This window comes from Gouania willdenowi, chromosome 9 (genome assembly GCF_900634775.1).
Source record: "Gouania willdenowi chromosome 9, fGouWil2.1, whole genome shotgun sequence".
Taxonomy (NCBI): Eukaryota; Metazoa; Chordata; class Actinopteri; order Blenniiformes; family Gobiesocidae; genus Gouania; species Gouania willdenowi.
In genome coordinates this window covers 37,394,737-37,405,566 of record NC_041052.1, presented here as the reverse complement: position 1 = coordinate 37,405,566, position 10,830 = coordinate 37,394,737, and the positions used below count along the sequence as shown (strand labels likewise).

The following is a 10,830-nucleotide window of genomic DNA, read 5'->3' as shown; positions in this document are numbered from 1 at the left end:
TCAGAGAGTGCGTGTGTGCGCGCCCCCGCCTCCAGCCTCTCGGTGCAGTGCGCGCGCGTGTGTGTGTGCGCGCGCGCGCGTGGGACCGGCCCGTCCTGTGCTGCGAGTGTCTCGAGCTCCGCCAGTTTCTCTCTCAGCTGTTGCAGTATTGATGGAGTTAGTGAGGATGCTGACACAGCTCTCTGTCTGTCTGTCTGTCTGTCTGTCTGTCACAGAGCCAACTGACCAGTTAAACCAGCTCAGAGACCTGCTGCCCCTGTGTTTTATGCACTGACCGCTTTATCTGCTACTGCTGCATGTGCTGCAGTGCATTGCAGCAGCTCCCCATGTGAGAAGTGGAATTCACTGTCGTCACTAAGTGCTGAACGCTGTAATCACTGCTCCCAGCATGCAGCAGGAAAACAAAAACAAGGTTTGCAGTAAATCTCTCAGTTTCCCTTTATATACATATACACACGCTAGGGTGGGACGATAGTGTAGCGGACAAGACAATATTGCAGCAATTGGGGTCGCCTGAAATCCATCCATTTTCTGTTGCTTATCTTTAGCCGGGTCGTGGGGTCAGCATCCTTAGCAGGGAGGACCAGACTTCCCTCTCCTTGGCCATTTGGTCGAGCTCTTCCGGGGTAATCCTGAGGCATTCCCAGGCCAGCTGAGAGGCAGTCTCAGAGATACGGCACGTTCACACCAAACGCGCCAAAAGCGTCAGGTGTATATACACAATATATGGTGGACGCACTTCTAGGAGCGTCGAGAGGTCCCGCTACGCGTCCCGCCCCTCCTGTGCGTTGCTTTTTGAAGCTTCACGCGCGGCAGCCGCTAGACGTTCATCCGGCGCATCCGACGCTTGAGTTAGGATTGTTGAACTTTTGTTGCATGTCGCGGCGTGTCGACCAATCAGGACCTTTCCTCAACCATGACGTATTCAGAATAATGAAAAAAAAAAACACTAACCAGAGACAGATGGACAGGGACTCTTCTACTGGAATAGAGCGCCTGTAGTGGGGGTCCTGGTAAGAGATGTGAGCGCCGATGCTGGTCAGCAGGTCGTCAAACTGGGCACGGGAGAGACGGAAGTAGCTCTGAAAGAGACCCTCGTCCGAGCGCAGATCTGGTGAATCCAGAAACTCTCTGGATAATGTAGAGCTGATGAACAGGAGTCGGAAGCGCCGTGTTCATCAAGGATTCTCCATTCACCCACACTTCTTTATAGGCCTCTGACATCACAGTGCACACACTGAGTCACACCAAAATACATCTGACCAGAAACACAGCCTTATCAACACAATGTTCCACCACTTCACAGTCACTGGGTGAATTATGAACGTAACTGATCACCATAATATCATCCATGGTATGAACACACTCTCTTCCCTACTTGTTTGGACGCACGTGAGCCACGATTTTGAAGCCCGAAACGCATTTGGTGCAATAGTCCCTCATCATGTCTTGGGTCTTCATCGGGGTCTCCTTCCAGACGCCCTGAAAGTCTCAATAAGTAAACAGGGAATAAGGCTGCATTGTTTAATCAATATAAAATCAAAGTTAGATTAATTATTGAGGACGATTTTTAAAAAGTCATAATCATAAAATAGATTTTTCTGTTTACGAGGGTAATCCCGACATGAGTCTCTCTCCCGGTCCGTCTTTGGGCGGTGGTCCTCCAGACCACCGTAGTAATTATTAGTGCTACATGGAAAAGGATTACAGATGTGGTGGAATCTCACATGGTCCCTTTACAAACTGTTTCAAATACCCACTATAACCTCTTCTTTTAAAATGTTAATTTTACGTAAAAAAAAAAAATTTAATGCAAGTTTCTATTTTTAAAAAACCCAAGGGATTAATTTTTGGTTGTGCAGGTTGTTGTTTTATCAATCCCATTTTAGGGGATTTTAACATTCTCTGTTAAAGCTTTGCAGTTGCTCTTTATTGCCAATAGGGACATCCATCCAGCCATTTGGTGCAGCTATTTTGACGGTCTACAGGTAGTCGCTATTAGGGATGTAACGATTAATCGTAAGGCAGTTAAAAATCGATTCATAGGTATCACGGTTGATATCGATTTTCTGACAATTGAATCGCAGTACTTTTTTTAACCAGCAGAGGGCGGAAGTGTTGGCGGCGGGCGTAGTCTGCTAATAGTTTCTTCTGGCCGCCTTCTACTCTTAAATATGTTAATAAATGATTCATTATCCCTTTAGCACCGAAAGAATATCTGTAATATTACTTGAATATCTGTAAAAGTCACGTTTTTCTATTAGCTCTGTCTGCTAGCATAGCTTATCTTCTTCACTGCAAGATATCTGCATGCCAACCGACCACTGGGTTACCAGCGCCCTCTGCTGGTCCAAACAAATATGATGTAAATCAGTGCAATGATTTTTTTTTTAAAGTCCAATTGTTAAGGCACAAAATACATTTTCAGTTGCACTTTTAAAAGAAAAAGAACTATTATGCAGTTTTGCATTGTTTATTATAGAACCAGAATTTAAATTAATAGGCTTCATTTTCATTTGTATTATTCCTTTATTTAACTCAAGATTTATTTTTAATTAAATTGCATTGTTTTGAATAGTTTATCAAGGAATTCTTTTGACAATGAAAAATATAAGGAAAATAATACAGTATTTTCTGGTTTTTTTCCCCAAAAAAAAATTTGTCTACAGTCCCATTTTGTAAATGAAAAAATCATGAGAGAATCGTATCGTGAACCCAGTATCGTGAATCGAATCGTATCGGGAGTTGAGTGAATTGTTACATCCCTAGTCGCTATCATGCTGGAGCAATGTTGTGCTGTTGGATGCTATCAGATTTGTGATCCTACTAAAGGAATATCTTCATATCGTATCCCAAAAGAAACAAAACCGAGAAGCAAGTGGCTGTATACAGGCAAAATAAACAGGCAAAACGCTGATGGCGGTGTTTGGTTTCTAACTCAACACACGCGGCTTTGCTTTTGTCTTCATTTTGGCTCAAGTATGTGGTTCCTCAAAGACTAATGAATGATGAGTATCAAACATTCAACATAACGTTAGCTTGTCTTTAGCCGGAGACATCAGGCTCCATATGTTCTGATTTCTTTTTTTTTAATTCAAGCATAAAATCAATTGTTAATCATACGTTTAGCTGTCGCCCTTTATGGTAAAAAGATTTTGTCTGACGGCGTATGGTTTTTTGTAGCGGTGAAAAAAACCTAGCAACATTAGCGCGAAACAGAATAAATAGTGGAGAAGAGCGTCGTTAGCTACAGAGTCACTACTGGTAAGTCAGTTATGTTGTGGACATTGAATTTTCTGTTCAGAAAAGGAAATTGAAAAACAAAATACGAGTGGTTATTTGAGTTCCGTTTTTCAAATTTAAGGCATATTTCTTCATCAAACAATTTAAAATGGCTTGATTTCCAAAAGTCCTTTATCTTCCTCTTGTAATTAGCTTTTTCGGATGATAAACAGTGCGACGACATGACGTCCTGCTCAGTCGTTGACCGTCAAAATGGCTAACACTCGGCTCGGGGTCACGTGACTGGGAGGTCCCTATACGGAAATTTGTTTTCCCTTTTTAAATTAAAAGAAAATAATTTAATCCAGTGTCTTTTTTTAAAGGGAAAAAAAAATTGAAAATCGAGTTTTCAAAGTAAAAAAATCAGGATTTTGTTTTGAGCTAAAATCGTGCAGCTTTACTAGGGAGGCGTCTGGAGCCAGAGCCACCTCATCTGGTTCTTCTCAATGCGGAGGAGCAGCGACTCTACTCCAAGCACCTCCCAGATGACTGAGCTTCACTAAGGGAGAGCCCAGCCACGGAGAAAACTGATTTTGGCCTCTTTTACGTCTTCCAGTCATGACCCAAAGCTCATTGCCATGTGAATAAGTAAATAAATAAATGAAATATTAAATTATAATTTTGAATTTAAAATTTTTTAAAAACTATTTATTTTTCATTTTTATTTATCTATTTTGCACAATGACAAAAACAATACATAATATCACAGAAATAAACATACAGTGCAGGAAGAGGCAGAAAGCTCAAAGAGCCTAAATTATTATTATTATTATTCAGGTTAAAACACGACACAATCTCAAACTGTAATCTATACTTTCACTTTCTCAAATATAAATCATGTTCAAATAACATGCAGTACTAAAATATTAGCACATATTGTCACTAATCCAGTCAACTCCATTGCAGTGATTGGTCAGACGCTGCAATCTCCACCCCTTTCATGTGAACACGCATGTACCGAGGCTGAAAACACTTGGCTTATATTAGCGTGTTGTGATCGACTGTCGTAAGACAGCTTCTCTCTGACAAGGAATGTTTGGCTAGTTGAAGCCCGCTAACGGAGATTAATCCAGGATATAATTATCTACAATCGTAGCATAGGACCTTAGAGTTTATACATTTAGCTAGATTTGTTTTATTTTAAATTTAATTCATTGGTGTTGTTTTATTTTAAAAATAATTGTACATTTTGACAAACTTTTTCTATTATACAGATGCCTTTGTGGAAAATAAATTAAGTTCCAGTTGTGCAAAATTTGTTCTCTTCCTTTTTAAGTTTACACATGAGATGTTTACTGTATGCACGGGAACCGTGGCAAGATTTATTACCACAAATAAACATAGGGGGTGAAAGTAACTATAGTAACTTTTATTTTGAGTACTATTTATTTGAGCTACTTTTTACTTGTACTTGAGTATATTATGTATGACTTACTATATATCAGTACTCTTTACACCTCTGGCCCTGAGTACCTTAATGATTAGAAGATCTGACGAAACAAGTTGATATATTAGCTGACCATATGAAGCAGTTATAATTTAGAGCACTGACAGCTAACGTGCACGTGTAATATTTATGCTGCCCTCAGCGTGTGCTTAAACAGTCAGATTCCATCAGTCAGTATCATTGAATTAAACAGGCTTTCTCTCCTTGGTCTTTAGGGGCGAGCGACCACATCCAAAGGCCAGATTAAAGTGAGAGAGAGGAGAAGGAATCATTCATGGAATAAAACATGGAGCCAAGGACCTGCCAAAGCATCAATGCCAACAGTTATTAGGGCAGATTCTATCGCACTGTTATTACATTAGCGCACGCAGCAGCACATGCAGGATTTACCCTCTATTCAATCTTCATGACATTAAAAAAGTGGACAAAGAAAAAGGGAGGAAGGTTGTGTCAAGGCCTGTTTGAGCCCAAATAAAATAATAAAACCTGAAATGTTGCAACTGGTCAATAGTATAACAAGAAGCAAAAATGTCTTAATAAGTGAGTCAATTATTTATTGATTTAAGGGCTTATTGCTTCAATGTAGAAAGTATCAAATGTGTATGCATATATGCACAGCAATAAAAAAAAGTTACCATATGTAAATGTCAGAATTTTCCAAAATGATTAAATTATATATATATATATATATATATATATATATATATATATATATATAATTTTGTTAATCTCATTTTGTGTATATTTGTTTTGTGTTGTATTGGAGTCGTTATGCACAATTTATGGTCATTTTGTGTATTTTGTGTGTTTTGAGTTATTTTTGTTCTGGTTTTTTTTTTTTTTTATTACCTTAGTCAAAGAGGTCACAATTTCACCAGCATTTATTTATTTATTTACTCGTTTGTCTGCAAGATTACGTCAAAAGTCCTTAAACGACAACATTTTAAATTGATAGACCTTACTCCATTTAATTTTGGAGGGGATGCAGATCAATATACTGATTCTGTATTATTTAAAAAAAAATGGAAAAATCTTTATTTCTCATCAAATTATATCTGGATTTGTTATAGACCGATTGGAATTGTTCATATAGGGTTAGTTCCTTAACTAACTCCTTAAACTAATGTGTAATGTGAATCACCTGTAAATACACCATAAGGTAGATAAGATGTATTATGACTTGTTTCAATGTAACTGAATATAAACAAGTCTCCTGAGTTTAGACACTTTAGAAATACAAACAGAAAGAACTGACAGTGGTATTAACAATAACACCAAAATTTTAATATCGGTAACTAACATAAACTGGAGCAGGTGTTATTAATTTAATTCTCATTACATCCATCATTTGACCTTCAGCATGCACGGTAACTTTGAAAGGTCCACCTTTGATTTCTTTTAGGTTGAATGTGATCCTTGACAAGCCCCCATATACAGCGTAATATCAGTAACTAACGTACACTGGAGCAGGTGTTATTAATTTAATTCTCATTACATCCATGCTTTGACCTTCAGCATGTACGGTAACTTTGATGGGTCCACCTTTGATTTCTTTTAGGTCGAATGTGATGCTGGACAAGCCCCCATATAAAATGTAGTAAGTTAGTTACGGTAACTTTGAAAGGTCCACCTTTGATTCCTTTTTGGTTGACTGTGATCCCTGACAAGCCCCCATGTAGAGCGTAATATCAGTAACTAACGTACACTGGAGCAGGTGTTATTAATTTAATTCTCATTACATCCATGATTTGATCTTCAGCATGTACGGTAACTTTGAAAGGTCCACATTTGATTCCTTTTAGGTGGAATGTGATCCCTGACAAGCCCCCATATAAAGTGTAGCTGTGAGGTGATGCCATAGGTGACAATAACAATGTTTAAATACTTTGTTCTTGTACTTATGTCGTTTTTTTTTTCTGGTGTCTTGACTTGAGTATTTTATTTGGCGACATTTTACTTTTACTTCTTACTTTTTTAAACAAATATCTGTACTTTCTACTTCTTACATTTTAAAAATGACCTCGTTACTTTTAAGACCTTGTCACTCAAACTGAACACGTCACTACCAGCATCTGCTGCTTGTGAAAGGCTTTTCAGCTTTCAGATTTAACTTGTTTCCATGTACCGGTATTCTACGAGTTCTTAAAAAATAAAAGATGTGGAATTTTGCTGTCTTCTTTTTGAAGGGATGTTTTATTTACCTTTAACTTTTTTACTTAAGTACATTTAGTAGCATGTAGGTTTTTTACCTTTACTCAAGTAAGGGAACAACTTCAATACTTTTACCAGTCATCCTTTATTCAAGTATCTATACTTTTACTTGAGTTCTGAATACTAGTACTTTTGCCACCTCTGGCTGATGCTACAAAACCTCTGTCTTCATGTAGGGGTGGGACCTCTGATGATGGAGGCGGGGGCTGTTTGGAACGCTTGGGGGCCTCAGGTCAAAGTCCCCCATGCACACAGCCACGAAGAACAGAGTCCCTCCCGTGACCAGAGCCAGACCCCCGAACCATCCGGAGAACATGGCCTCCCCGTACTCCCACCTTGGCATCACATCAGGAAAGCCCTGATCCCAGAACTCCACCACTGTAGTGTAGGCTACAATGGAAACAGGAGCTAGGGTGGAGATCCCCGACACCCAGGACAGAACCCCGCTGAGGATCAGGAAATGTCTCTTTGTGGCCGGCTGCCTCACACACATGTCCACACCCTCCAGAGCGGGAAAAGCCGTCATCATGGCGAGAACTCCAGTGCTTATAGACAGAGACATGAGTACCCTGGAGATCTGCAGGTCCATCGGGAGTCCCATGATGGACTCGTAGGCTTTACATTGAATTCCCACTTCTTCTGTGTACAGGCAGGTGTGCCACAGTCCAGAGAACCAGTTCTCCACCTCATTCAGATCAGAGTTCATCGTCTTCCAGAATGGGAGGAAGGTGGTGAAAAGAGAAGTGACCAATCCTCCGAAGGTGACAAACACAGCACTTCTTTGCATCATTTTAGTTGTTAAAAAAACCATCTTTTTTCCCCAAGACCAAAACGAGTCTGTCCTTCAGGTCTGTAAGAGGACAAAAGACCAGCGGCTCTGTAGTCCAACCCACCTCCTGAACAGACCTGGACAGCCCCTCTGGCAGCCTCCATAAACACACCTGATAACTTGGAAATAATCCAGGGCTGAGGCCTGACAACAGACATATTGTTTTGTTTCAGCTTCTAAGATCATCTCTGTGAACAACCAACTCTGTTTGGAGATGAAACCCAATACGTCCAACGGGATTTGACTTTAATGAATGAAACACGATCGAGCTGAGGACACACACACAGATACACACACGTGTGCATATGCTACGAAGAACACAAAAATGCCTCCACAAGTCCAAGAGGAAGAGGCTGTTTATTAGTGAGAGAGTGGGTCAGGTTGGTGGTTCTCAAAGTTTTTTGGCTCTAGTACCACCTTTCTCTTACTTATTATTTTTATAATTCAAAGTTTTGTAACAAACGTGTACCGACAGAACATACAGAATGGAGGTCATTAAGGAAAAAATTACGTAAATAAATAAAAACAAGGCAGAGAGGCATGGAAACAGGCAAGGTAGGCGAATCATCACCTCTGTTGACTAAACCAAGCCCATTTTTCTGCCATCATATTATTTATTTCCTTTTAATCTCCTCAACATCTTCTCACATGCCAGTCTCCATCATTTGTGGTTTCCACATACTCAGTGTAGGGGCTGGAGGCTCCTTCCAACTCCTCAGAATAGTGCGTGCACATATCAGCCAAGTTCTTTATATTCCAAAAATGTATTTGTTTAACCATGGTACCACTCCAAGGAGACAGAACATTCCCATAATGCATGAATAAACGTGCCACTTTTTTCCCCACACTTCCAGCACAGACCAGTGTTTAGTAAGTCCATTCTGTTAAGTCTTGGAGTAAAATAATATCTATGAATTATCTTATATTGAATACATTTGCCTCTGGTTTCTCTTATGTATTTTTCATTGTTGGAAAGAATTTCCTTCCACGTTTTTTCATCCAGTGTACAAGACAAATCTTTCTCCCATATCATCTTGACATTACTATAACCATTATTTTTTGTCCAAGGACACATCTCGTACCACCTCGAAGCCTTATGATTCCCCCTCTCTCTTATTTCTGAATCCATGTACCCCCTTTTGTCCAACTACAACATATTGCTTAAAGGGGTGGTATTACCAGGTATGCTATTTTTCACCCATCTCCATTTGTTCTAAGAACCCCAACAACAAAGTATTTGAGGTTTATTTTCCCAAACTTCAGCCATCTGAAAAGTCACTTTCTGAGCAATTTTAGAAACGGGCTGTTTTGGGGCCTACTTATGCATATTCAAGAGTAGGCGTGTCTGTAGACTCTGACTTCATGCCTCGCTCTTGCAAGAGAGATCAGTGATCACAAAACCTTTTTCTTTTTGCTACCCACACACTGTTAATGTTTTCATCCCAAAAACTGCACATTACAGTAAAACACATGGATATTTAAGCGGCTAGGTTTTGGAAAAAGCTTCCGCTTCTGTTCTATTGCCTCTGTCGACACCGTTAAAAGCCAACTTAAGACCTATTTATTTGTTCAAGCTTTTACTTAGCTACTCTTGGGCTACTATGATTTTATGTTGTCTTGGCCTTTTATACCGTGTGTACTGTTTTTGCTTTTAAACTGTGTTGTGAAGCACTTTGTGACTTTTTGTCTGTGAAAGGTGCTATAGAAATAAATGTTACTCACTTACTACTTACTTAAATATGCTGAGGATGTTGGCGACTGTCCATTTGTCTCTTTGTGGGGAACAGGCGTGTCACTCATCTTCCTCATCAGGAATTCACGCACTACAGTAAATTCAGTTTCAACCACGTCGTTTCCAGCCAATCAGACGCCGGCTATGCTCATGTTAGATATGACGAAACGTTAGTGCAAGCCCTCCCGGAACCCATAAGGAATGCATTGTAACCACTGAAATTAGAAAAAAAATGATTTTAAATGGAAGTCTATGAGAGCAGTCTGGGCGATTTTCTCCCTTTTTCCCCTTTGGTAGGGCGTCGCCTGATCGCCCTTATGAAGAAACTGCTCATGCCGCTCTGTATTGGTAACACAGTAAAACAAACATGATCAAAATTTAATTCTAGAAGAAAAAAGTGTCTTTGGGGTCACCTGAAATGTTTGATATCAAAATGGGGTCAGGTTCCAAAAAAGGTTGGGAACCACTGTGCTAAATACTGTTTCATTCCACTTGTTTACAAAATGATATTATCACTGTAACTGGTATTCTGAGGAAAATGTTGTAGTCGGACAATGGAGGTACTTGGATTCAGAAACAAGCGAAAGGAGGTAGTAGACCCTAAAAAGTTTGAAAACCACTGGTTTAGAGAACTTTGGAGAAGGGGTCCCAAACTAATTTTTGCTCAGGGGCCAAATACGAACCAGTTTGATCTCAATGGGTCGGGGAAATAAAAGAGCAATTCCAAAATGATTGTGCCCTAGTTTGCACTTCCACGTTCAACTGATATATACAAGAAATAAATGAGCGATATCAGTCCCCTTGATTTTGTGACCAATTTTTGTGTAATTTAGAGAAACTTTTGGGATTGTCTGCAAGAACTTACAGGAAAACCGCTCAAGTGCTTTTCAAAGCCAAACAACTTACTTTCATATAACATAAGGAAACAGTTTTCAGAAAGTGAGGGAGGATATAATGTAAGAGGGGGACAGAATTTAAAAAGGGTTAAGGTTAGAACTACATGTGTATCAAACGCAGGCGTTAAAATATGGAATAGTTTAACAGATTAAATAAAAGACAGTAAAAACATAGCAACTAAATATATATATATATATATATATATATATATATATACAAAAAACAGATTTTAAACAAATGAAGTGTGTATAATATAAATATAAAAATGTGCTTTGAGAATTGTAAAACGCAGCAAAAATGTAATAATATTATTGAAAAGACATGGTATCTATTTGAAGACCAATTTTTTTAAATATAAAGTGGAAAAACTGAGACTGAAAATTCATGAGTCTGAAATTATAACTAAATCATGTCATTCTTCAAAAAACATTC

General features: G+C 39.1%; 1 protein-coding gene across 1 annotated transcript; it reads right to left on the bottom strand.

Annotated features, from left to right (window-relative positions):
* Window positions 1–7,006: 7,006 nt before the first annotated feature.
* cldn26 (claudin 26) lies at window positions 7,007–10,484 on the bottom strand. The gene has a single exon (XM_028457642.1). It carries the CDS (start codon window positions 7,749–7,751, stop codon window positions 7,092–7,094), a length of 660 nt encoding a protein of 219 aa, XP_028313443.1. The 5' UTR covers window positions 7,752–10,484; the 3' UTR covers window positions 7,007–7,091.
* Between the last annotated feature and the right edge of the window lie 346 nt (window positions 10,485–10,830).